The sequence below is a fragment of the Leuciscus leuciscus genome (genome assembly GCF_965113295.1).
Source record: "Leuciscus leuciscus genome assembly, chromosome: 18".
Taxonomy (NCBI): Eukaryota; Metazoa; Chordata; class Actinopteri; order Cypriniformes; family Leuciscidae; genus Leuciscus; species Leuciscus leuciscus.
In genome coordinates this window covers 23321810-23349804 of record NC_138742.1, presented here as the reverse complement: position 1 = coordinate 23349804, position 27995 = coordinate 23321810, and the positions used below count along the sequence as shown (strand labels likewise).

The 27995-nt window shown below is 35.9% G+C and overlaps 1 protein-coding gene across 6 annotated transcripts in view; it reads right to left on the bottom strand.

Annotated features, from left to right (window-relative positions):
• chl1a (cell adhesion molecule L1-like a) overlaps positions 1–27995 on the bottom strand; it is a 65253-nt gene that overhangs the window by 20819 nt on the left and 16439 nt on the right. For 2 of the 6 annotated variants that reach the window (XM_082144999.1, XM_082145004.1), the window contains exons 1-14: positions 19084–19218; positions 10641–10825; positions 10343–10451; positions 9332–9522; positions 8924–9046; positions 7659–7829; positions 6075–6110; positions 5597–5696; positions 5314–5489; positions 4283–4417; positions 3190–3330; positions 2625–2736; positions 860–1026; positions 616–775 (exon numbers count right to left, since the gene is read on the bottom strand). In XM_082144999.1, coding sequence (XP_082001125.1) covers positions 616–775; positions 860–1026; positions 2625–2736; positions 3190–3330; positions 4283–4417; positions 5314–5489; positions 5597–5696; positions 6075–6110; positions 7659–7829; positions 8924–9046; positions 9332–9522; positions 10343–10451; positions 10641–10722 — 1703 coding nt within the window. In that variant the 5' untranslated portion in view covers positions 10723–10825; positions 19084–19218. Of the gene's footprint in view, positions 1–615; positions 776–859; positions 1027–2624; positions 2737–3189; positions 3331–4282; positions 4418–5313; positions 5490–5596; positions 5697–6074; positions 6111–7658; positions 7830–8923; positions 9047–9331; positions 9523–10342; positions 10452–10640; positions 10826–11005; positions 11031–14976; positions 16101–19083; positions 19219–27995 lie in introns of those variants that run through there. The other 4 variants (XM_082145000.1, XM_082145002.1, XM_082145003.1 and 1 more) reach the window with 4 other exon arrangements.

Genomic DNA, 27995 nt, shown 5'->3' with positions numbered 1-27995 from the left:
TTTTCAGAGGCGGCTCTGTGGCTTTTGTTCTGTATGAAATGCCAAATAAGAGCGGTGCTAAATGTTGTCATGACAATCCATGCACAGCTCTGTTCTGTTCGCTGTGTGTTTTTGTCTACAATTTCTTTAATTAATAAAAAAATAATTTGCGGTTCGGTTGGAACTAATCTGGGGTGAGGATCTGAATCACAGCCTGCTAATTGCTGACCCGAGGTAAAAATGCAAACATAATTTGTCTTGAAGCAAATAAAACAAAACATGGCACAGTATTACACTGCATTTACACAGAAGATCCTGCTGGGCATCCTATTCTAGCCTAGTAGAAAGAGGTTAAAGCTCCTGCTCATTAGCTGGAGTACCTTTTGATTTTCAAGAGAGACATTTCCCCCATAAATGCACTCTATTACTGATAAAAGCATACAATTACATCTAGCTCCGCTCTGTTACACGACTACAAAGCGTAAGTACTTAATCCATGATTCCAGCACTGATACAACTATAAATACAATTCAAAAATGTCATGACTCATGCTAATCCTTCCTGTTTTGACTGCGCAACCCTTTCTGAAACGAGGATTTGCTTAAATGGAGAATGGCTTCAGTGAATTCTACTCACTCTTCTGAGAAGTTGGAGAGGATATTTATCCCATCCTTCATCCACAAGATCTCCAGCTGTCTTCTGAGGGTAGAGTCGCACTCCACCTGGCACTCCAGCTCGGCCATAGATCCTCTTATGACCTTTATGTCTTGAGGAGGTTCTACGATCCTAGTTGAATCTATCAAAAGCAGACCTTTAGTTTCAGTAATGACCAGCAAACAGAGAGCTTTTTTTTTTTTTTTTTATAAGGAAGGTGGCTGACCTTTGATTAAAAGTTCAGTGGTGATGCTGGCGATGCCCTCAGAGTTGCTTGCGGAACATTTGTACTGGCCCATATCTTCCTTCTCCACTTTGTAAATCTGCAGGGAGCCATTCTTCAGGAGAGAATATCTCTCTCCATCTACAGAGCCCTCTGGGTCTTCTCTTCTCCTACAAAACAAACATTGAACTCTTCACAGCTCTTCTGAAATAGGGGCCCATGGGAAGGGCCTTTGCTGAAATGACTACAGATGCTCTGTTGATAAAGCCGAATCCAATGTAGCCTATTTTTTTATTTTTTTAACACGACTTTCAAAATTGACCAAAGGTTTTTGAAAGGAAACTTTTCAAAGAAGAAAAGAGCATAAATATGAGTGCAAAAGGAGGATCCCCTGGAGAGAACAGACATTTCAAAAGGGCTATAGATCTTGCAGTGTCTATTCTCAATATATTGTCCCTTTTTCCTTCACTTAATTCACTTGACCTTATTGGGTCTGCAGTGCAATCATTCACCCATAATCTGAGGAAAACCCTGCAAAAATCTGTTTGCATCTAACAAAATGTTAATTGAGAAGTTGTTTTTTATTATTTTTTTAAATAATATAAATATATAGAGAGAGAGATTTCGATTAATTAACTGGTTGATGCTTGCAACAATGCTTGCTTGGTCTTGATTGATTGATTGATTGATTGATTGATTGATTGATTGATTGATTGATTGATTGATTGATTGATTGATTGATTGGTTGATTGATTGATTGATTGATTGATGTGAAGACCAGTTTAGGTCAGCACGAATGTCTAATATTAGGACTAATTAAAAAGCAGTTTTTCTCAACAGGGTTTGCAGTTATTCCATTTATTAAAATAGAATGTATATTGAATGGGGTGTGGCAATCATTATCATTAATGGTGGAAATGTTAGCCCCTTCTACTTTTTGGTAGCTGTTTCTATAAGTCCCATGCCCTATATTTGCATCTATTTGATTTAAATAATCATATCTTCCAAAAGTAATAAATTCATTCATATTTTCTTAAATATGATCTGAAAATCTACAGAGACGTTTAGCAATTTGAGTCTGGAAAAGTATGGAATTTTGAAATGGAAAATGATTAGGAACCCTGTATAAGATTGTTAAAACTGTGACATATCCCAAATGGGTTGAATTTCTATGCAATTAAAATACATAAATATTAAATATAGGCCCAAAAATGTTTTGATTATATGTGTTATCATAATGATATGTCTTCATTAACACTCGTACACATGTACTAACCAGCTGTAACGTAAAATAAAAAAAGTTTTTATGTTCAGTGAAAAGATTCCTGTAACTATGCAGTGACAATAAACTTTTTTTGTCTTCACTAAACATAAAAATAGCGCAACAATCAATCACAAAACAGCCACAAATCAGAGCAGCTCTCTCTCTCTCTGCGTAAAAACTAGAAATACATATTTATATATAATACATATTATGCAATTTGATGAATTTGTCCTATAATATCTGATACTTCCACAATCAGTCTCTCCTCGTCCAAGTTTGATGTTTAATAAACATACTGTACTTTCAACGAGATTCAACGAGTTCAACGAGATTTCAGTGTGCTCCTCATTACAGATATATAAACCAAGAGACAAACAAAATGTAGCACCACTCGTCACAGTTGGTTAGGACAAACACTTCAAAGAACAGAAAAGAGACGATTCATTTGTGGCTCATCATGTTAGGACACAGTGTTAGAATCACAACACTTGATCCCAAACTCACCAGTTAAGGGTGGCAGGTGGTGAGCTAAAGACTCTGCAGTCCATAATCACACTCTTGCCTAACATGGTTGCGTACTCCAGATCATTCCGTGTCAGAATCAAAGGAGGGTGATCTGAGAGAAAGCCAGACCATTAGTCAAAAGTTCACACAGACAAACATCAAACAGCCAGTGTGGCCGTGGAACACCAAACCGAGGCACACTCCTCAAATTAAACTGTAAAAAAATGTATTAGCATATAAAAGTGCTGGCTTCTTCTGCCAGAGCTACAAACTGAAAACAGAGAGCGAAGTACTTCCTACACACTCATGCACACATTTTATGTTTGTCTTCTACGTCAATTACGAATGAACAGCTGCTGAAACCCTTAAGGCCTTAACTTGTCAGCAAGAGAATCATATCATAATCAAAGCCCAGAAAACTTCAATGAGGACCACAATCTTTTCTTCTCGCGCTATGATTAATTGATACATGTAAATGATGTGGGTTGTACCTGACCTATTATTGCATTCTAAACACAGCAATACGATTTTCATTGTTTACAGTTACAGTTAAGTGTACACTCACTCATGACAAGCACGTTCGCATTGGCAAGTATGGTCCCATGTTTGTTGGAGGCTTCACACTGGTACACTGCAGTGTCTCTCTCCTCCGCTCTGAGTATGATTATTCTGTCATCAAGCACTTTGTGACTGGTAGAAGAGAAACCTGGGGGGAAACAAACTTCAATTGGCACTCTACCATTCAAAAGTTTGGAGATTGTACGATGTTTTCATCTTTTTGAAAGACGCATATTTTGCTCAGCAAGGCTCCATTTTCTTGAACAAAAATACTCTAATATTATGGAATGTTACTACAATTTAAAATATATATTTTTCATTTTAATACATTTTAAAATGTAATTTATTCCTGAGATGGCAAAGCTGAATTTTCAGTGTCTACGGTGTCACGTGATCCTACAGAAATCATTATGCTGCTCAAACATTTCTGATTATTATCAATGTTGAAAAAAGTTAATATTTTTGTGTTAACCGTAATAAAAAAAATGTCAGGATTCTTTACAGCATTTATCTGTAATAGATAGGGTTTGTATCATTATAAATGTCTTCCCTAGTGAAACATAAATATATCAAAATGTATTTGAAATACATTTATTGTATGCTAAGTATACAAATACATTTACATATTTATGTACTTAATATAAATACCCTGCAATTGTACTTTTGGTATACTAAATTGGTATACTTAAAGTCTGCTAAACTGGAACAACTAGTTTAGTTATCCAGAAATAGTGCTGAGGTCCAACTAAAGTTATACTTAAGTTTATTTGATTGTGATAAAGTGGAACTATTTCATATCATTATAGCAATAATAATCGTATATATTGGTATATATTTGGAAGATACATCGTTGACTTGCTGTATATTATGTACTGATCTATTGACTGTTGATATATCATTTTACAAGAGCATGTAAATTGTGCATAAATACAGAAGCGGCCACATTTTCACTGGTGTTTAGTCTACACGATGAAGAAGAAAAAAGGAACGACAGACTGTTCACACAGCCAGTAATTGCACTGCATTTGTCAGTGGCTTTGAGCCGACAAATTCAGTCAAATGGGCATGATGGGGGTGGGGGAGGAGGGGGTTTAACACACCATCAAGGGCCTGGCCGTTTCTCTTCCAGGTGATTGTGGGTTGTGGTTTTCCCGTAGCAGAACACTTGATGTGGATGTCAGATCCAATCTCTGCTAACTGACTCTTAACTGGCTCCTCCTGCCAGCTGGGCGGCTCTGAGACACACAACATATGAATACGGATTAAAACAACTTCCTACTTAGAGCAATACTGCCCCCCTGTGTTTGGAAGGGACATGATTTCACAATTTTCTTTAGTGTTGATGATCTTATGTGATCAACCTGCAGTTTGGTTTTCATTCAGATTGTGTGTGTGTGTGTGTGTGTGTGTGTGTGTGTGTGTGTGTGTGTGTGTGTGTGTGTGTGTGTGTGTGTGTGTGTGTGTGTGTGTGTGTGTGTGTGTGTGTGTGTGTGTGTGTGTGTGTGTGTGTGTGTGTGTGTGTGTGTGTGTGTGTGTGTGTGTGTGTGTGTGTTACTGCATTAAATAAATTGGTTTTATGATTGATAAAGAACTAAAATAAATATAAAATAATAACATACTATAAAAATTTTATATTATAAAAAAGTATAAACAGATTTCATATAAACTGCATATATTTAAACAGACTATTTAAATATATATTTATATTTATATCTCTTTAGTTTTTTGTGATTACTGGATAATGATATTTAAAATAATTGTATACACTGTAAAAATGTATATTATATTAATTAATTTATATTATATTAATTTATATGATCAATAAGTTGTGACAACACAACATATGTTTTTACATTGCATTTACTCATTTAAGTCAGTTGAATGTCATTTAAGTTGAAATGACTTAAACATCCAAGTTGATTGTACTTAATTTTTTTATTTTTTTATTTTTTATTTTTATTTTGCAGTGAACCAGAGCAATTTCTAGCTACTGGAAATCACAATTTTAAAATTCTCAGGCATTTTCAAATTTTCTAGAATATTTATTTTTGTCAAACAGATTTACTGACTAGAAAAAGCATCAAATACCTGAATAAAATTCAGGCTTAAGACCTTGTAAATGTTAACATACCTTCCACAACAACGTAGAAATGATGCACAGCTTCACCAAGATCATTCTTGGCTTTGCACATGTATTTCCCTTCATCCAGTTCTGTGACATTTGGTACAGTCAGAACCTTTCCAAAGTTTTTGATATGTGAGCGCTTCGGTAAATTATCCCATATCCATTCTACCTTCGGTGTAGGCCTGAGAAAAGTCCAAAATAAATTGCTGTCACTCTCTCTGTCAGTGGAAGTGCTTTGCTGCTGTGGTGTGTTTGTAAGCACTAAGTGGCCATAGAGAAGGAAACTCACAGTCCTTCTGCGATACACTCCAGCTCCAGCTCTTCTCCTTTTTTTAGGTATGTCGTTGAATGACTGGAGGGCACCAAAATGTTCGGCTTCCTCTCCTGAACTGAATGGGGACAAATTATGGTAAATAGCCTTGACATGGACATGAAAAAGAAACCTACCTTTAAGTCTGAATAAGAAAAATGGGCCAAAGAGGTAAGAAAAATAAACATGATGCAAGATATATTCTCAGACATGCCATTATTTTTTGCAAAGCGACAGTTAGATATTCTTTGAAAAGTGCATATCTCAAACTGAAGAAAACTCTAGAACACACAGTCTGAACTATAGAAATAGCTGACAAACAAGCAAGTGCTGAAGCCTTATCCCTAAACTTCTTGCAGCACAAAGAAAAGCCCTAAAAAAAGATAAATGAACGTTTTTGCATATTTGATACACAGCACATTTTACAAAATATTCGACTTTCTTATTTGTGACTTACCACTCATGATGCCATCATCCCCTTGGCTTGAATTTACTATGAAAAAAATGAAAAATGTTTGCATTTTCAGCACATTCAAATGGTAGCGAACAGTACAAGAGCCCAAAGAAACACATGGGTGCACGCAAATACAAAGTAGTAAGGATGAGTCTGAGTGCTTGTCCAACTACTGATGAGAATAATTAGGTTTAGACTTTTTTAGTGTTAATATTTGTAGCTGTGCTAAACATACTGCATTAACGTCTTTATTTCTCAGTGGATATTAATGGGGGTTAAAATGGAGATGCAAGTTTATCCAATAATTACTGTTATATTAGCATGCTAAAAAACAGCATGCTGACAATACACTAAAAACCAAGTGCATCTATAAATTGCATTCACTTTAAAGAATCACACAGCCAAATGAGCATTGCTTTTGGAACTAGTCTACGACCATCATCAATAAATTCAGGGCGTTTTCAGACCCGTAGATCGTTTGACTTAATTTGTTATAATGTTGCAGTTTCTTCATGGTTCGGTTGAGACCATAGACTGTAAAAAAAGAGGTTGAGACACACAAACACTTATACGAATGTAGCCGTCATTGCCGCTCTGACTGATCAATTATATTGATATATACACTCGTTCATGCGATCTCGGAGCGAATGTTTTGTTGCGGATCTGAGCGCGATGGCTGTGATCATTAATGCATAAACGAACCGAACTAAGGGAGGTTTCGAAACAAATGCTCAAAATGAGCCAAGTGTGAATACGCCCTGAGAGACAATTACTGAGAGTCAATTTAAAAATATAATTGTTAATCTATGCGTAGCCTAGTTTGTTTAGCCGTTGTTGTGCATCTCACAGTATTTTCATTGCATTTTCATGACGACGTGCCAAACTACATATAGTTTTAAAAACACTTCTCAAAAACCCTGCCACTTCCTTTTGTGCTTCGGCCAGCTGTTCATGAAAGCAAGAATGTGTCCTGCGTCAATCAACAAGACCCAAAACCAGCATAGCAGGTCTTTCCAAAGATTGATTAGTTGATTACGAAATGTTTTTTTGCTCATCCCTAAAATCATTTGTTCACTATATGACTTTTTTTTTTAAAGAAAATAATGCTTTAAATTGATCAACGGTGACAGTAAATATTTAAAATGTTACAAAAGATTTCAAGCAAATGCTGTTCTTTTGAACTTTCTATTCATGAATGAATCCTGAAAAAATATATATCATTGTTTCCACTAAAATATCAATCAGATTTCATTGATAATAATAAGAAATGTTTCTTGAGCATCAAATTAGATTGATTTCTGAAGGATTATGTGACACTGAAGATTGGAGTAATGATACTGAAAATTCATTTTCGATCACAGAATAAAATATATTCTAATATAAAACAATATTACTGTTTTTACTGTATTTTTGATCAAGTAAATGCAGCCTTTCATGGTGAGCACAAGAGATTTCTTTCAAAGACATAAAAAAAATTATACCGCCCCCATAGTGCATACACACAATAGCATAAAACTAATTTCGATTTAGTTTTCTTTAAACCATATCATGCTACTTTTACTCCCTACGGAGATTCTTGGCACGTACTTGGCTTGACCTTCAGGACCATGCGGGGTTTCTGAACAATTGTGCGTATCCTGGAAAAGGAGGCAAAACAGCAGTAGTCATCATGGCTGTCAGACAGCAGTGTATTTGAGAAGTACAGATTCCCATTGAGGCCCATGGACACCCTCTCATTCTGCTCAATGTGCCGAAGATCTGAGAACAATACAGAGAGGATTGTTAGATTAACATGAGCAACAGGACATCTGAGAGGGCAACCATCCAAACCGCCCAGAAATAGTCCCATCTGACAGACTGCACAGCAGATAACAGGCATCATGGGTAGAGCTTTGAATGCTCAGATATTCTATCAACTGTAGGAGGCTCAACGTGATTAAGACACCTCGTCAGCTCAAGAAGTGAAGACATGTACAGTAATAACACAGCGAAAACATTTTTGTGCTTGTTTTTTAGTATACATATCTATACATCCTTAAACATGTTCAATTTACTTGAGAAGCAAACACACAATAAGTTTCCTTCAGAGAAATTGAATGAAAGTTAGAGAGGTTCATGCTTAAAAAAATGGCAAATGTATACACACACTCACACTCACACAAAGTTGCATTGATGCATATTGTTTGGCTGTAATATTTGTATTGTGTGGTAACCGTTTTATAAAAGCAATAAGGCACTCGAGGCTAGTGATATATATCGTGAATAATTTCTCGGCTTCGCACGCCTAACAACGCCCTTCAGCCGTGACTTATTCACGATATGTATCACTAGCCTCGAGTACCTTATTGCTTACTTTTTTTTACTTTACTTTAAAAGTTTGTTTATTAATGACATTTTATGATAATTCTGTCCTGCGTTCAGTTGCGACCAGTTGAGATTGACTAATCTACTCTTTTACTGGTTTGACTGAAATGATGAAATCCTTCAAATGTCACATACATATCCTCATGCTTCCAGTAAGTATTAATCAACAGCATTCTTCACCATTTGCAACATGTTTACCATCAAAAGCCTATTATTAGTGCAGGCGTTTGTGAACTCCAGTCTGGCGCCAGAAAAAATACTAGTTATGGCTACAGTTGGTTGACTGCATCTGTTTATTCTGTGGCCAAGGAGTTGATTGACATATCAGAAACAATAACGTTTGCTGTAACAGCTGATGAGATTTGAAGAAGTAATACTGAAACTAACAAGAAATTCACAGTAAAGTGCATAAAAAATATCCCCTTGGATTCCTCAGTTTGACTAACTTGATGTGCAGGAAACTGTTTCTTTAAAGTATCTTGAATTACCTTTGGTCATCCAATACAGCTGCCATGGGGGAATCCCTTGTGGCGGGTTACACTCCAAAACCGCTGATTCGCCCTCTGTGACCACCACTGGCTCTGTCTTCTGTTTGGGAAACTTGGGTACCACTGTGATCAAGCACAAAAACAAAAACAAAAACTGCATTTAAATTCTTAGCAGTCACTTACTTACCAAAATGTAAGACAGGCAGCCTACTGAAACTATTGATCAAGATTAAAAACAAGTTGAGCAACATCATGCTTGATATGCCCAAGGGGACACATGGAAAATGCAAATTTCCTGGAACAGATCCAAGGAATTTCTATATACTAGAATTTCTGGAATTCTACTATTAATTTCATGATTAGCAGCTAAGATAATGTGAGATGGGATGTTTATGCGCAGTGACTTACTAGGCACAATAAATTCTGCTTCTTCTGATATTGCAGTTCCGAGCTTGTTTGAGGCATAACATCTGTACTTTCCCTGGTATTTCACTTTATCTTTATTGTTCGGTATCACAAAAGTCCCACTACTTTCTTCTTTGATGAGCCGAGGGTCTTTATGCGGGTCGAAATCCATGCCATCTTTTGTCCAGCGGTACCTGTTCGTTTAAAATCACACAACAGGACACTTTCAGCAACAGTAATACTTTCTTTCCACCTATTAGACATGGACAAAAAAAAGTAGATTGTTTCATCAAAATGAAAGAAAAGCTCTTAGTATAGTTCTAATTACTGTCATTTAAGTTAAACAAGCTTAACAAGTTTCCTGTTTCAACCCTTTTTTTCTGTTTACCTCCTTTCTGTTTAAATAAGTTTCCCTATATTTGTTGAAGAGAATCAAATACATAGAATTAATGACAAAAAAGGAATATTTACAGTGACAGAAAAACACCTAATTTTCACCTTACATTTTCACATTTTGCACAAAGAAATGGTTAAGTTTGCATTTTATTTGGATATTTCTCCAGTTTAGCTGTCTGCACAGACATCCTTAAAGGGATTGTTCACCCAAAAATGAAAATGATGTCATCATTTACTCACTCTCATGTCATTCATGTCGTTTTAGGCTTTTATTAACATATAAACATTGATGAGCATAGAGTGCACTCATTTGGTAAATGGAAACTTAAGCATGTTTCACCAAACGCAGAAGAACCAATGAGGTTCATTCTCGCGTGTCACATCAGCACGTTTGAGCTTCTGCTAGAACCATATGGATTTATTTTAACATCTCTTTATGAACATTTTGATGCAACAGAGTTTTGGGTGAACAGACTTTCAATGGATGGACAGAAATCTGATGTCATTTGTGTTTCGTAGCTGAATGGAAGTGGTTTTGGAACAACATGAGGGTGAGCAATTGACATCATTTCCATTTTCGGGGGAATCAACCCATTAAAAGCAGGACATCTCACTCACGTAGGTCTTGGGTTGCCTTTGGCTTCACACTTGAACAGGATGATCTCATCATATGGCAAGGCAATGAGAGAGCCCGAGGTCTGAGCAGTGATGGTCGGCAGCTGCTCCACTACAGGAAACAGGTCACAGGATAAAGAGCTGTTGAGATGCTCATTTATGCTAAAAGCAACCTTCTTTCTGGAAGAGTTTACTAGATAATAACATGTAATGGTGTTGAATAATGACCATAGCCTCAAGTTGAACTGTTGCACTGATAAGAACAAACGTACGAAAGCAATTTGACTGTCCTGGTACTTACCTTGAGGAGGGAAATAAAGACCAAAGGTAGTGGAGAAGAAGGCCGACAGGAGCCTGACACTAAGGCTCCTGAGCCCCTTCATCCCGGCCAGCAAATATGGACAAAGGTGAAGGAAACGCTGAAAACACTCTTGGGAAGTTGTTCTTTTAGCAAGAGCTCTTCACTGACTCCTCCAAGGAAAAGATCTAAAGAGACATAAAAGATTACAAGAGTCAGAACAGAGAACAAATTGTAATAAATTCTTCTACAGCGAAAGTGAGAGGAGATTTGAGGAGCTGTTCGCTTTGAACCAGTAGTCTAAAGTGTTTTAAAATATTTTGGATAAATAGCATGCAAGATTCTTTTTTTCTTCTTTTTTTTATCACCTCAAAAGCGAGATTATATTGATTCAAATCATCAACAAAGCCTGCATTTAAATCCAGGAACTAGGTCAACGATGTGATTTTTGGTCCTATGTAGTAAAATAATTAAAAATACATTAAACATGCAATTCATGAATACAATGATTTAAATATACATATTCTATGCTGAGCATGTTTTTAATTTCTGTATTAAAACCAATTATGATTTTTTGGGGGGGCATAAAGTCAAAAATGCCAGGCTGACACAACATGATATCTTAATTAATGAAGAAAATGACCCATTAAAAGAATGAAATATTTTGAAACATTATATTTTATAATTTTTCAAAAAAAAAAAAAAAAAAAAAAAAAATATTTTAACAAAACTGCTTCACTGTCAATAATATTTTTTTAAATAACTCTCCTCAAAATCATGTGGTGTGACCAATAAAGTCATGTGCAGGGTGTCAGGGTTAATAAGTCTCCTAATATATGACAGACTTTGACCTTTTAATGGCAAGATGAGGTTAGTTGAGGTTAGTTCAGGTTGTAAAATGTCATGCGGTGCAGACAGTCACTTGTTTCGTTCCTGAATGAATCAGATAAATGACTCAATGACTGACGCACTCAAAACAGTGGCTTGCGGCCACAGACCCTTTTTACATTTCCGGTGAACAGGAGATGACAGCAAATATAATTTTTGTATTTCCATTTGCTCCAATAGCAATAAATAAATAGGTTTTTCTAGGACTTTTCAAAAGAATTGAAAAAATATTTTATATTAAAAGATTTATTAAGCTGGTCAGTAGAGAAAGATGTTTTGCCGTCACCCCCTCAGCCGTTGTATTAGAAACACCCTCGCAGCAGCATTAATTAGTTTTTTTGTCATTCACTGACAAGGTAATATAACACAATATATAGTTATTAATGTGTATTACTTTTTTACAATGAAAATACAAAAAACTTTGCTAGATTTGTGATGCTGATAACTGATAAAAATGCATCATCATAGTCTGTGAAAAAGGTCCATTGGACATTTTAATTTCATATTTAAAGTGTCATTTCATTTTTTAAATCATTTCATATTTCAATATTCAAAAAAATGTTTTTAAACATTATTCTCATAGCATTTTATGCGATTATTATTGTAGTGCTAATGCATTCATAACACCACTGAGCTGCATTAAAGGGTGGTATAAGGCCCTTTTCACAAGATGTAAAATAAGTCCCCAAAGTGTGTATGTGAAGTTTTAGCTCAAAATACCCCACAGATATTTTTATATAGCATGTTAAAGTCGTCACTTCTTGAGGGTGAGCAAAAGGCGGCACCGTATTTGTGTCTGTCCCTTTAAATGCAAATGAGCTGCTGCTCCCGGCAAAATTTGAAAATTTTGAAAACTTTTAGCCTTTTATGTTCAAAATGAAGTCAGAAAGATGGAGGGACTCAAGAAGAAGTGATAACATGTAGACAACATTTCTGAATGGTTAATTGGTGAATTTATGTAGCTTATGTGTAGTTATCTTCTATTCATTGATTAGCATATTCTGTCTTGATAATCTATAAATCTCTTTCCCGGGGGCGGGGTTTATGTAAATTTTAGGGTTGGTGATGTCACTAACCCTGAAGGAATGTCGTATAGTCCCACCAGCCGTTTGTTGCAGTCCTTAAAAAGCAATTTCTTTAAAAGAAAATATCTCCCTTTGCTTTGAACTTTGAGCGTTGTAACTTTGCAGATGTTGTTTATGCTCAAACAGCAACATTACACACTAACTAAAGCTAGAAAAGTGAAATCATATTCAACCACCAAAATTGTGACGTATTATCGTTATTGTCAAATTCGCAGAGCATTGACATATCTTTTTTTGTCAATATTGCAAACCCCAATACACTCACATGCAGGGCCTAAAATTAACACTCGCCAAGCACCAAGCAAGTAAAAGTATGCGAGTATGAAACAGTGTCAATCACGGTAACATTCCTATGAATTCTAACAATGCAATGATGTGAGAACATGATCAAACCAAACATGAAAGACATTCTGGACAGATGACTGGCCAGTGCTGCATTGTCACGAAAGCACAAGAAGACACCAAAGGGAACTCAATGTGTTTCTCAGACAGCGTGCAAATACTGAATTGAGCTCTCCTTCACATCTTTTTGCACTTGAACAGACATATTCAGATACAATTATGTAACAATGCCCATCTTAGCAAGTATCCTCGTAAACATAGTCAGTTATGTCTTAAGTGAACGTAAACAGTTGAGAAAGGGACATGTGTATCAGTATATTGGATCCATATAGGTCTTAAAGGGACAGTAGCTATTATTCCTGCTGCTGTCTGTGTTTTTTTTGACTGAATAATTTTTGTAACTTTAATAAAGATTAATGTTTCATGACTGGTAAAAAATATTATTGGCAAAATCCATTGGCAGGTGTGGCAAAAAGTTACTTTTAGGCCCTGGTCACGTGTATTAAAAAAAAGTTATTACTTTTTACTGGTTTACACTATGACATTGTCAGAGTCATTAAATATAAAATTCTCTTGAAAATTGTATAAAGGGTTTAAAATGAAATAACGTTTTAGCTTCAGTAGCATATTCAGAAAATGTGAACTTTTCAGCATGTGCAATGTCAAAACACAAGGTTGCAAGGCTCGAATGGAAGACATCAGCTGAGAAAAGAATTTCACGTTGTTGATTTCGCTGACTCGTGTTCGTTGTTTGCCTTCACGCCTCTGTGAAGGCTGATGAACCGTAAGCACGCTCGCGCCACAGGCTCATTCCACACATAATCATTCACACTCACAAGATGCACAGAGTCAAGCCGCCTCCACAAATTACCAGCATCAACCCAGATTAACTCTCCTCATCCAGTAGTGGCCAGAGGTGATAGATTCTCTTACTTTTGCCCCCGGCTCATAATTTGAAGGTCTTCCCCTGTGACATGAAGAGCAACTCAAAACACCAAGACAGACTCAAGGAATCCGTACACTATTTGCACTGACAACAGCGATGCCCTGCCCTGAGATAGAAAAGTTAAATATTATGTTATGATGTTAAAATATTAATTTAGTGATCTGGTTTAAAAATGTTTTAAATGTTTCAAATTTAGGCTGCTATAATGAGCCATAAACCCTGAAATCCCATATATTTTCATAAAGCCTGTACCGAGAAGGGAATTTGTTGACTGCTTCAATTACACTGGTGACTCATTTCTGAAATTATTAAAATGACACTAAAAGCAAAGCAAAAAAAAACAAAAAACATGATTGTTCCAAAAATCAAGTAGTAAATGTATCTAAAAAGTATTTGCATCTGCAAGTATAGGTTTACATTTCTTCTTATTTTATTATGTTTTTTTTTTTTTTTTTTTTTTAACATATCAATCTTAATAAAAATAAATCTATTTTAACATACTCAAGTAAGGACAAGCAGGGGGAAAGCATTTTTTTTTTTAGCTCTGTTGTATTCCAAAGTTGTAGCTTGTCAATAGCAAACTTTTGACCTGCAAATCTCTAGCTTAAAGATATGTAGGCTGGTGACCTCTACAGACCCTGACAAGTGCCTGATGCTTCTTAAGACAACATGGAGTAAACTTCTGACCCCATTCACTCCCATAACACCAATAAACCACCGCAAGCGTTAATTCAGAAAGCTCATCTGCAACAGCACCTCTAACTGAACCGAATACATCCACATCAAATCATACTGTAATTATTTGCAGATATTTCGAATGAACAAATTAAAAACAAGTGCAGAGAGTTAATCAAACAACAAGCCTGAGTAAGACAAACTCGCTGAAGCACATGACTGGATACTTCATCCATTAATCCCGGAGGCTGGATATAGAGAAAGATATCCATGACTAACATCAGAGAAAACTGCTGAGGCTTACGGTTACACCTTTCTCATTTGCTTCACTGTCACACAACTGCACACTTTAATCCATTAAACAAACAGCCAACTAAACAGAACATGGAAACTCTGTACTTACTTAGTCACACTCACACACATGCAGTCAAGACAGTAATTCCCAGAGGTAGCAGTGATAGTATTAAACTGAGCATCCAAACTCTCAGCATGCTCCTCAAATTCCGACACACACACACAGAGAGAGAGAGAGAGATAGAGAGAGAGAGAGAGAGAGAGAGAGTCCAAAAACATGCCCCAGCACTCCAGTAAAGCACTAAAGGGGATTCAGTGAAGAGACATATGTCGGCAAAGCCTCTCACCGGGATACAAGGCTTTCTAAACCTTTGACAAAGATTCAAATAAAGCCTGATCCGCCGAGCTATTCACAAACCATTAAAGAATGGTCCGGGAAGTGCTGGAATTCCTGCCTACACAACTCAACGCATCAGAACAGCATTGATATGAAAACACAAGTCTGAGGAGACTTTGACACTGAGATATTTGACTGAATACAAACCTTGGAATCATTTTATTGTCCTATAATCATTTGTAAACAGGAAATAGTGGTTATATGAGTAGTCAAGTAGGAAACTGCTTTGATTTGTGACAGTATCCAGTTTGTCAACAGTGAAAATCCTCTTTGTATAATGGATTCAATCCTATTGTCTTAACTCCTAATGCAGTCTTATAGGGTCGGCAGGCGCACGGAGATTGCATCATGCTGAGACAAAACTATTGTTTGTTAGTTTAACACAGCATGTGTTGAAAAGTCACAATCATATACAGTTATTTGATGTTTTATGTTTAATTTGATGTCTAACGAGTGCAGTATAATGATTTTTTAAGTGCTTTGTGTCATTTTGTGGTCTGTCTGACCCACCTGTTGTGCTTAATGCTTTCTAACACCATATGGCATGCATGTAGAAAGTACAAACAAAGTGAAGAACACACTCACTTACAGTATGTCTCGGTACAGCTGAACATATATAATGCAACAACACATGATCCCAGACTGTAAACTGTCCACACAAAGCAAGCAAAGTGTACACAGTGGACTTTATATGAAATCCTACACTTTGCATTTAAGGTGTACACCACAATGTGAACATTACATTGAAAACTGCACCTTACAACTAGCAATAACAGCAAAAGTTATTGTAGTATCAAGAAGGAAACGATTGTGTGATATTGCTTTTATACGAGTTCAATAAACAAAACGTTAATATTGAGTAATTTACTGTATGTTTGGCTCAAAATAAAGCAACAGCGGAACCAATGCAACACACAGTGTTCCGTTCCTGAGTGAATCTGTGTTTTTTAACAATTTGGTTGAGTAAATTATTCAAATGACTCAAACATAAAAAGATGTGATAGAGACATGCAGACAGATTCACTGAAAAAAATTATCACACCAGTAATAAACCCCAATGTAGCATAATAAGAAATGTTTCATGGATGGATGGATGGATGGATGGATGGACAAATTGTTGTAAAAAAACAACTTTTCATTCAGAAATTGCAAGTAAATTTCACAATTACAAAGAAATGACAAGTAACACATTAAAAGTAAACTTAAAACAGACAAACTGAAATGGCATTTTCTTGTAAAATGTACTCTAATAATCTTTGCTTTATTTACAACTAAATATTATTAGATGGATACTTAGTTATGCCAGGACCACTATTGTCAAATACGATTGACAATTAGCATACAGTTAGTATTGGCGTTATGGTTCTGTTCTGCTAGCATGGATAAGAGCAGGGAGAGCAGCAATAACCCCCCTTAGGGTAACAGAACAGAACCAACATGAATGTATTGCAGATATCATTAATTCAAGATTTTATAGTACAACATAATTCGAGAATTTATTCTGATTCAAGGGGAATCAGAAAGCCAAATCCTGAGTGACGAGAGGAGGAGCTGGGGATGGAGGAGGGTATTAGCTCCTGAGAAACGCGATAGCTGTTGATAATACTGAAGGAGCTTATATACACACACAGTGATAGGCGTCGTATTCCTATAGGTAAACGTGGATCAGCTGAGTCAGCTGATGCGAGCATGACTAACGTGACCTGCCAGAACTGACGCCACGCTTATCCAACCTCAAACCATTTTTGTCTCCTACATGGCAGATACAGAGCAGATGTTCAAGATCTTAAAATGATGGGTCATATAAGTTCATGAATTAAGACATGTCTCTCATTAAGTGGCCAGAAATATTGTGCCAGGACACTGTCTCTGAATTCCAAAGAATCCAATCTTCATAGCATAGTGTCCCTGCAAACAAAGCCCATCCTGCTGTGACAGCTGCCTTTTGACCTTTGTCTACAGCAAACATGCTCATTAATTCATCATGATTCACAAACCGAACTCTTTTTCTTTGCACCGGAGCTTTTACAACATCGGCTAAATATTTAGACTACACTAACAAAGCTTTAAAAATGCCAGAGAGGAAGCAAAGACATTCCAAGCAGCCTGAAACGACAACTAATAAGCAGACGCAGTAACGCTCATTCACGGTGGAAGCCACAACATAAAGGCACCTGTTATTATAGAAGCAGGTATGTCGACACACTGATGGCCTGTACGCAAGACGTACACCTGTCGCATATAAAACAAATTATGCGAGATTCATCATGTTGGCTGGTTTTGCGTGTGAAAAGTTTGAGGCTTTTGGACAAGTTGAAACCCATGTGAGTATTACCACTCTCTCTCCCATGTTTTTTCTTTCTGTCTCTCACTAATATATATGGACATGTAAGCCACAGTAAAAAATTTACATAACTGATCAAAAGTTTGGGATCGGTATGATTTTTTTGTTATGTTCTTATTCTCACCCAGGCTTAATTTATTTGATGCTAAAAAAAAATAAAAAATGTTTTACATATTATTTTAATATATTTTAGAATGTACTTTTCAGCATCATTACTCCAGTCTTCAGTGTCACATGATCCTTCAGAATCATTCTAATATGATGATTTGCTGCTCAAGAAACATTTCTGATTATTATCAATGTTGAAAACAGTTGAGCTGCTTAATATTTATGTGGACACCATGATAAATTCTTTTAACAATCTTTGATGAATAGAATGTTCAAAAGAACAGCATTTAAATAGAAATCTTTTGTAACATTATAAATGTCTTTACTGTCACTCTTGATCAATTTGATGCATTCTTGCTGAATAAAAGCATTAATTTATTTTGTAAAAAACCATAGACCCCAAACTTTTGAAAGGTAGTGTGTATGTCATTGCATTATAACAAAATACCAAACCAAGTGGTTTTCATTTTAAAGAAAGATAGGCACACTTTTCAATCGAAAAACAATGCACAAAATGTGTTATAGGATTTAAATGCTGGAAAAAAAATAGACCTGTTTAAGTATTTTTTTTAACTTTCTGAATGTGAATAATTATTGTATCATACAATACAAATTGTATTTATAGCCCATTTAAAACAACTGCCGTTGACCAAAGTGCTTACCAGAATAGAATAAAGCAAATTGATCATTTTCAATTTCATAGTTAATATTTTAAACACCTGTGTAAACTGATTTCATACATCCACTAAACATCCTATTGAGACCCAATGGTTAACAGTAAAATAAATAAAAATAGCAGAGAAAAAGAAAGTAAGCATCATTAGTTTGCATAATTAGTTTGCAGATACACACATTTTGTAAACTACATTTTTAAGTGGCTTACATATTCAAATACCTTTGTGGCTACTGTATACACACAAATGCAAACAAATCAAAAACTAATTAGCAGACCTTGAAGATATTGCTCATCAAATGACAAAGCAAATCAGTCACAAATCCTGCATGCAGCTTCAAACTTTAACAGTATTTCTCCTGAGGCATAGAGGTGCTGAAATGCACGCACACACGTATGTATGCATGTACATGAGCATGCGATTTGCATGTTGAAACATGCAAATGATTTATATATGTTAGCTTCCAAACATTTTTTGGTTAACATTTTTTCATTCTTTTGGCCTCTGTATAATCGGCATGTCCTTGCTGTCCAAATTCCAAAAGTTACATTGACATATTTAGCATACTTTCACTATAAAATAAAAATAAAAACACTAAAATACATAGTTTCTGTATAGTAAGCAATAAAATAAAATAAAATAATAAAATAAAATAATTATTATATGAACTGCATAATAGACAAACACACTTACCTTCGGACACTCTTCTTCTCTCACGAGACTGTCCCTCTCACCTGCACAAATACATTGAGATCAAACAAGCTTGAAATCCTCTCACTGGAACACAAACACTCATGTACATTATTTCAGACATCTGACAACTCACGGAAACCTAGAACCAGTAATACCAGAAGTAGGGAGGTGACTTGAGGGCTAAGCAAACACAGAGGCATGGCAAGTCAATGTGAAGCGTGTGGCTACCAATCCTGTTTCTAGAAAGCCCATTTCAAAAGAATACCATTGGATCACAGAGCTCTATAGTGAGTTAAACAATAGAGAAGCTTTTAGAATACAAAAGTACATTTTATTCATTTTCATTAAGTCTGACATGACCAATGCTACTTCATGAAAAGACATGAATTGCTTTCTCCATCTCATAATGCTTATAATGGAGTTAATGGTTTAAAGGGATGGGAGACCAGACATCCCAGTTTCATGACGTGTGTCCCGTCAATTGGCAAAATAAAATAAAAAAATCAATATTTCCCAGATGTTAGGCACACATATAATAATACTGCAGAAAACATAGCCAAAAAATATCTAGTTAGTAGTTCAGTCATGAAACTCTCAGGCTGATCGGTCCTGTACATTCAATCTGTAAGCATTTACATCATTAGCACATGGCACAAGCTGATTGGCCTCTGCTGATCCTGCAGCCAATGAGATTACTTGCTCAACAGTCTGGTTCAGAGTTTTCTGTAGGTGTTTGTAATCGGAGTCCCCCTGAAACCCTCCACCTCCCCAGCTCCACTTGCCTGGATCTGCAATGGGATTTATGTACTATGTCTATTAATGCAGCAGCAGCATACATGCTCACAACAGTGTATATATTGTCAGTAGCAAATAATATTTAATATATTAAAATAATTTAATTGCATTTATTTATTTTTACTCCCCTGGGAAATACCCCCCCAAAAAAATAATTTAATTCATGCTTTCGTAACAAGAAAAAAACGTATAATAAATTGTAGCAGAGAGGAGATTGATTGGAAGAAAGATGGAATGGTAAAACACAGGCTAGAACCTGTGACACTCACATGAGCAACACAGTGTCTTAAACATATGCATGGAAAAACAAAATGCAGATGCCAGCATGGTTGAGTGACATGCTTTCATCCTAAACCATGAACAAAACAATACCAGATAAAAGAAGACATGATTCACGATCCTACAGTAAATGCGGGTTCACTTGAATGATAAACACAGGTTGTGACGCAGTGTTTTTTGTGTGTTGAATTATTGGCAGCTGAGAGTTAACAGAACGAAAAACGTTGAGACATTTAGAAGCCATTCACAAAATGTATGTATTTCTGGATACTGAATCAAAACCTTCATAATCCCACTGTGCTACATTACAGATCCAATAGCACAATGAAAACGGCCTGTCTGTATTATTTCTCTGTATTAGTTCATAGTGTTATTTCTTCCATATGGCCAGACCTGCTGCAGCACATCTTTCCGTTCACATACAGTTTAGTCAACACAGCACTTTTCAGTGCAAAATTCGGAAAAATGCATCAAACGTTTCTATCAGTATTCAGTGATTTAGGATGGCAGGATGGAGAGAGAGATGATGGGGTGAGAGAGAGAGAGAGAGAGAAAGCTCTTAATCTGTGCCTCACCGCAACGCAGTAAAAGTTTGGAAGTATCTGGGACAGACAGGAAGAGAGTGACGGAACCTCCCATTCATCTCGCTACCATTCAGGAACATCCTGGACCATCAGCACTCTCGCACAACACCTTGTCTGCTTTAATCATTTTAATAATACACTGCACGAAAAGAGAAAACTCTCATGCAACTTTCTGCCACTGCAATTGCCACACTATTTTACAACCCTGAAGTAAAGCAAAAGATAGTCTTGTTTTATACATAAATTAAATTAAGCTAGTTTAAGAAATAAAAAAAAATCTTACTGCAAAAATATGTGTCATTTATTGATATTAAGACCTTTTCCCAAATCAGATAATGTGCAAAACTAAGGTTGGCTTGAAGGGATTTGGAAGGACTGTTTAAAAACAAACAACAATAAATCTGATTTATAATATAAATATGAAAATATTGTTGACAAGCACTGGTCACGTCCTTGAGGATACATGCAAGGTGGAAGTAATCCAAATATAATTTATCTTTTACAATCTGATTTGGCCCATTTTCAAATATAATTGCATCAGATATAGGGCCATGCAACACCACCAGTTTGGAATTTTGTATATTTATCATCATAAATATCATTATTAATTGCACATGTTAAGACTACTATAGTCAGTCAGTTCCAGTATCTTCGAAAATGGTGAAAATATTTAGTATAGAATGAATAGAATAGAATGAGGCATTTATATAGCGCTTTCATATGTACTACTGTACACCCAAAGCGCTTTACAATCATATCAGGGGATCTCTCCTCAACCACCACCAGTGGTATGAAGAAAACCGGGAAAAAAAAGGAACATTAAATTCAAGTAAAGAAAACATTTCACAAACGAGTTATCAAATTTGATTCAAGCATAACAGTTTGTTCATCATGCTATTTGATGGATTGTCTTGTATTTTGTCTTTGTGTGCATGATATGTTATTTTTGTCAATGCATATTTGTGTTCGGTTCACACTAATAGCACACATGGGTTAATTAGAAACAAGAATGCGAACGGTAAAAGCAGAAATATCAGATTTGGCTTGAGGTTATGAAACCTGACTCATTAAAAGAACCTTTAGTTTTCCTTCTTCATTTAGTGGGTCTGTACTGTCTGTACACAAAACAAGAATACGACTGAGAAATGAATGTTTTATCTGGATCAGGAGGCCATAATCAGATCTCTCAATGAACGCTTGGTTCATTTCTCATATAAAGAAGTGCGGGAGGTGAATGTGCCATTCATTTCCAGAGAAGCTTTTCCAATGTTGTCAAATTTTCATCTGTGTCTCAGATAAACTAGAGATGGATTTTGCACAAAGGATTTTGCACTCAAATGTCCTTGTTCTAAGATGGAACCAAGATCATCAGCTGTAAAAATCTGGATGATTGTTCTGTCCCAACTTGCTGAGCATTTCATGCTGATTTACCACAAACTTTTTTTCATTTTTGTTTTTTCAATTATAATCTTCACAACAAGTTGTGACAGAACCCCGCAGCAGATAAACAGGAAACCACAGCCTGTCAATCAAATTCACTCAAGACTCAAGAGTTTAAACCAGATGCATCTCCAACACGGAAGAGAATGATTCATTCAGTACATAAATTATTTGAATATGGTATACAACTCTGGAATGGTTCTCCCACCCCCCAATAAAAGCAAAAAAAAAAAAAAAAAAAAAAAAAAAAGTATGTTTTTTTAACTTGAAAATTTCACGTTTATTTCGATGTGTTTCTTGAAGTTTCTTTGAAACTATTTGTATATTTACTAGCAAATTCTGAGTGAAAATTGTTTCAAAGTAAATTCTACACCATTTTTTCCCAGTGTATTTTAAATAATAATAATAATAATAATAATAATGTCTGCTCTAATTAATGGAAAGCTTCTTTAATGAATTGGTATATTTAAACATTTAGAATCCAACATGATTTGACTGAATCATTAAAAATTCAATATTAAAATAATTAATACTGTGCATTCTTTTTCTTGGTCTCGCTCTAGAATATAACTTGTTTTTTTCCAAAAATAATTGTTTTTTTTATGCAAAAGTATAATTCTAAATAATTCTATAAACACTTACAAATGAATAAATAACTGCAATAATATAGCTAACTGATGCTGCATTATCTATAAAAGTCCCAAAGAGGAAATGTCAGTTTCATTGTGGTTCAGAATTGTCAAATTTGTCAAAATTGTCAAATAACCAATAATACAGACTCAATAAACAGTAACTTCCAGAAAAACCTCGGAAAAAAGACCATGTCTTGAAAAATAAATCTAATGATTGAAAAATAGCATATTGTTGGCTAATTTGTAACATCATTTCTTGTAGATTCTCTGAATAACATGAAAGAGAAGGAAAATTATGTTTCCATCAGGGTTGGCTTGTGGATTTTAAAATAGAGGAGACACACAAACTGTAGCGGTCTGGGGATCCTCTCTATAGGAGGACTTATTATTATTATCATTAAATGCTTTAAAATGGCTTTTTTGGTCACTTTTAGATATAAAATGTAAAAAAATAAAATACAAAAAAACGCATACAGCTAGAAAATATAACTATAATTTAATTCACCTAGCCTATCCAGTATCCTTCTGTCCTTTTAAATGTCTGTGTTAAAATAGCGACAGAGGCAAAAGTCTCCAGTTATGGATTTTTCCTCTATCCCTCAAACTCGATTCGGTACGTTCGGTGGAGGAGCGGCGGTGGTTCCGACATCAGTAATATTTTGCGGTGTTACAATGGTGAAATTACAAACAAGAAATTCACATTCCAAGGCATGAAAATGAAATTTTATTTCATTTAATTAACTTTAATTAACATTAAATCGTTAAAACTTCTAGAGTTTTGGGACGGCTGTCCCTCCCTTGCCTCCCCTGACCAGAGCCATGGAGAGAAAGAGTTGCGACACTCCCATAGACCTCCGTTGTAAAAAATGGCGGCGCTTTTAACCGCCTACTTCCGGGATTTGAAGATCGGATTAGTTCCAAACACTTTCATTTGGGCGTTGGACCCCATTCACCCCATTGCTGTGCGTCGAGTTGTTCCAGAGGTAAGTTGCTGAAATATCTACCTATTTTGAATTGTCAACTGTCTATATTGTATCAGAGGCCCTTTGCGATGCTTATACTGGTCTTCATTTGTATATGCACAGCGTAAATATTTATATTTTATCTTGGTTGTTTCAACCAATTTTCTAGCATTGCCTGCTTGCTAGTTAGCTAGCGCGACTTCGCCAGCTGTGAAGGTAGCATCTTAGTTCGGTAATGAATCGCTACCACCTTTATAGCAATTTTTATTTAATTGAATTTTTGGGATATACTAACTTTTCATTATGTGACGTGTTGGCTGAGTTAACGCTAGCTAACTAGCTAGCAGGCAGTGCTTGAAAATTGGTTGAAACCAACATAAAATATAAATAAATACGCTGTGCATGTACAAATGACATGTTGACAATTCAAAAGAGGTTGATATTTCAGAAACTTACGTTACCTCTGGAACAACTCGACGCGCAGCATTCACCACTCAAACTCAGCCGTCTATATTGTATCAGAGGCCCTTTGCAATGCTTATACTGGTCTTCATTTGTACCAGAACATCGTACAGACATGTTTGTTGGCTCGTATGCAATCATGTACCACACTCTAGCAACCGAGTGGCGAGTTTTGCCACTGCAAGCACCACTCACATTTTCTTTAGTGAAATGTTGCCTCTCCAAATGCAAAACTGACATTAACAAAATGCAATAACAGCTGAAAAAGTACTTGGGTGTGTGTTTTATTTTATATTTACCGTTCAATAATGCAATCGCTGCTGTCTGTCCCATAGAAGAACATTACAGCCAGCGTACGTTTTGGAACTATGGGGCTTACATGAACCACGTGACAGCCATTGCGGCGACATCAAAGAGTGTCGCAACTCTTTCTCTCTATGGCTCTGCCCCTGACGAGCTGCCATTGGTTGCCATTTGGCAGTTAAAGGGATAGTTCACTTTGAAATTAAATTTTGGTATGTTTTAGCTTACCTCAAGGGCATCCAAGATGTAGGTGTCTTTGTTTCCGCAGTAGTTTCAATTTTGATATTTTAAGGGTCAAACCGTTCTTGTCTGTCAGTCATATAATGCAGGTCTATGGTCACCACCTCAAAGAGCAAGCACAGAGAAGTCCAAATTAAACAATTCCCCATCGTAAGTACACATTGATGGCCTAAGACACGAAACGAGCGGTTTGTGTGAGAAAACGAACAGTATTTATATCGTTTTTACCTCTTGTACACAACCACGTCCAAGTGATCTGAGGGCGCGCGCGCTTCCAGGTGTGTGACGTGTGCGCGCGTTCTGGCTTAGTCTGCGCAACGTTGTCTGTTGATATATCGAAATCGTATTTCCTGTACGTCTAAATATGTTTAGATCTTCACAGTGAAAAGTAACACTCCCGAAATCTCTGTGTAAACAATGAGTGACGTACACGCGCGAGAGATCACTTCCGACGCTTTCCGGCGCTTGCGCAGACTAAGCCAGAACGTGGTTGTGTACAAGAGGTAAAAACGATATAAATACTGTTCGTTTTCTCACACAAACCGCTCGTTTCGTGTCTTAGGCCATCAATGTGTACTTACGATGGGGAATTGTTTAATTGTTTAATTGTTTAATTTGGACTCTGTGCATGCTCTTTGAGGTGGTGACCATAGACCTGCATTATATGACTGACAGACAAGAACGGTTTGACCTAAAAATATCAAAATTGAAACTACTGCGGAAACAGAGACACCTATCTTGGATGCCCTTGAGGTAAGCTAAAACATACCAACATTTTATTTCAAAGTGAACTATCCCTTTAAATGCTGATTAATTACTAGAGTAGTGACTTCTCTACTATAACACAGCAACTAAAAAATATAACCTTTAAGACCATAAAAAAAAGAGCTGCATTTTCTTGTCTGTGCCAAATGCATTTAGGCACCTGTTTAACAGGGGCCACTAGGGCCAGTCTATGTCAGGGCCTTGTTGGCCACTGTTTGCTTGTAGGCTGCCTGCACTAATGGCTCTCTGTGTGAGGAATTACACCATGCCATGACATGGGAACTCCTTGAAAATGTGTCAGGAGCCAGCCGCATTAGCATTTTGGAGACGCATGAATGAGTGTGTTTGTTCTAGTCTGTGAGGTTTGCTGAAAGACCCCATTAACAGCAGGTCTAGAAGGACTGCAGTGTGTCAGGTCAGACCGAAAGTGAACAGAGAGAGAGAGAAAAGAAAGAAAAGAAAGAAAAGAAAGCAAGATAAACAGAGGAGAAGCTAATGAAGGTGTAAAGTTAAGATAATCACTTAAAATAGTCTTAAAAGTCAGTAGTGTACTTTAACCCAACTATTAAAGTGATAAAATAATACTCACATGAGATGAAGACTCAGTATATATATTTTACATTTGATAATGTGATTAAAATGTTCATCAAACGCATCTGCTAAATTCAAATCTGAACCACCAAGGCTATCTTCATGGTGAAAACTGAATAAACAACAAAACACATGCAATTAACAAAAAGCTATATAAGACATTTAACGAGAAAAATTCTAAAATACATTCAGGTGATACTTTTTAAATACATCAGATAAACACATCTCTGAATAAAACCATTGTCTATGTACATTAAAAACAGTGCAGTCCAGTAAAATATTTTTAACAGTAATTGTAGTTTGAAAAAGAAGCATGATGGTGGTTCTTCGCCTTTTAATAAATAGCCATGTGTAAGTCTTGTATGACCTAAAAGGGCAACAACTTGATCATACCTAGATTTGAAATCAGTAAAAAAAAAAAATTCTTATATTAGGATTTATATCATGTAACTTATTTCAGTAGCATTCATTCCATCTGCGACATGTTATTAATATAAGAGTTTGTTGCAGGTCTGAGATCAGAGGGTGGAATCTGACACTGAAATAAGTTGAGAACCTCCTTTGCAGCGATGACTGTTTTCTCATTACCAGATGAACCAATATTACCTGGAACCCAGCAGAAAAAGATTTTCCTTGCGTAAAAGATCTAATTAAGCTAATATAATTATAATTATGGGATGATCAGTCTACACAGATTCAAGTACCTGAAGGCAGGATTTTGAATCAGTGAAGATTAAGAAATTTCGTTCTTGTCCATTTTCTATATTTTCCACAGCCAGGAGTAAAGCCCAAGCTTCAGCTAAAGAACTGTGTGAAGAGTTTTGAAAGAGTGACCTAAGTATTGAGAAATGTGTCCTATCGATTGTAAATAATAATAATAATAATAATAATAATGATAAACTGTAAACAAAGACAATAATGGACAATTTGAGAAACATAGGGCAATAAATACCAGAACAAACGAGAAACCAAACAAGACATAAGTGAAGAACCTAATCAGTAACCAGAAACAATCAGAGAAACAGGAACTGAACACATGCAAAACAAGGGAATACAAAATAAAAGTCCATGAAAACAGAAACTAAACCAAAACTTGACAGACACTCTCTACTTTTTAGAATTCACTGCAGTTTGTTATATTGATCCATGTTTACATTACATACAGTACAAAATTAAGTTTATACTTTTGTATAATGAAATTGAAAGACGAAAACCTTTGAAGCACACCTGTCAACATTTGGGTACCAAAATACGGGAGACCTGGGGGGTTTTCAGTTCAACCACATGCGGTTTCATGTCATCTATACATGACACACCCCATCGCCAAATCATAGAAAAATTCAGTTAAGACAGTTGTATTCATCTTAACAATACACAACAAATCAATATGAAGAAAAACAGATTTCTAAAATAAGGTATAGGCCACAAATCTGTGAGTACAGTTTGCAAAACTGAACAGGTGAAGTTTGCTGGTACTGAATATTACACATCACCTGTGTATACTCCATTAACTGGAACAGATTTTCACTGGAACTGAATATTACATCCAAATATTGGTATGTAATCAATCAGCATATTGTTGTGTAACTTCACTTATTGGAACAGTATTTCAAAATTTTCGCAGGAACTGAATATTACAAACAACTATTGCGAAAGAACTATTTACAAAACAACGATTGCGAAAACGTGCACGGATTATGAATTTGTTCACTGTTACCTTGTACGTAGTTTTTTATTTTTATTCTGTATAGTTCTATTTTGTTAATAAATTTTGCATTCTATTTTGGCTTTCTCGTGTGTCCCTATTTTTGTTGTGTCCCTTTTGAGCCACGGGGCGAAACGGGTACGGATTGAAAAAC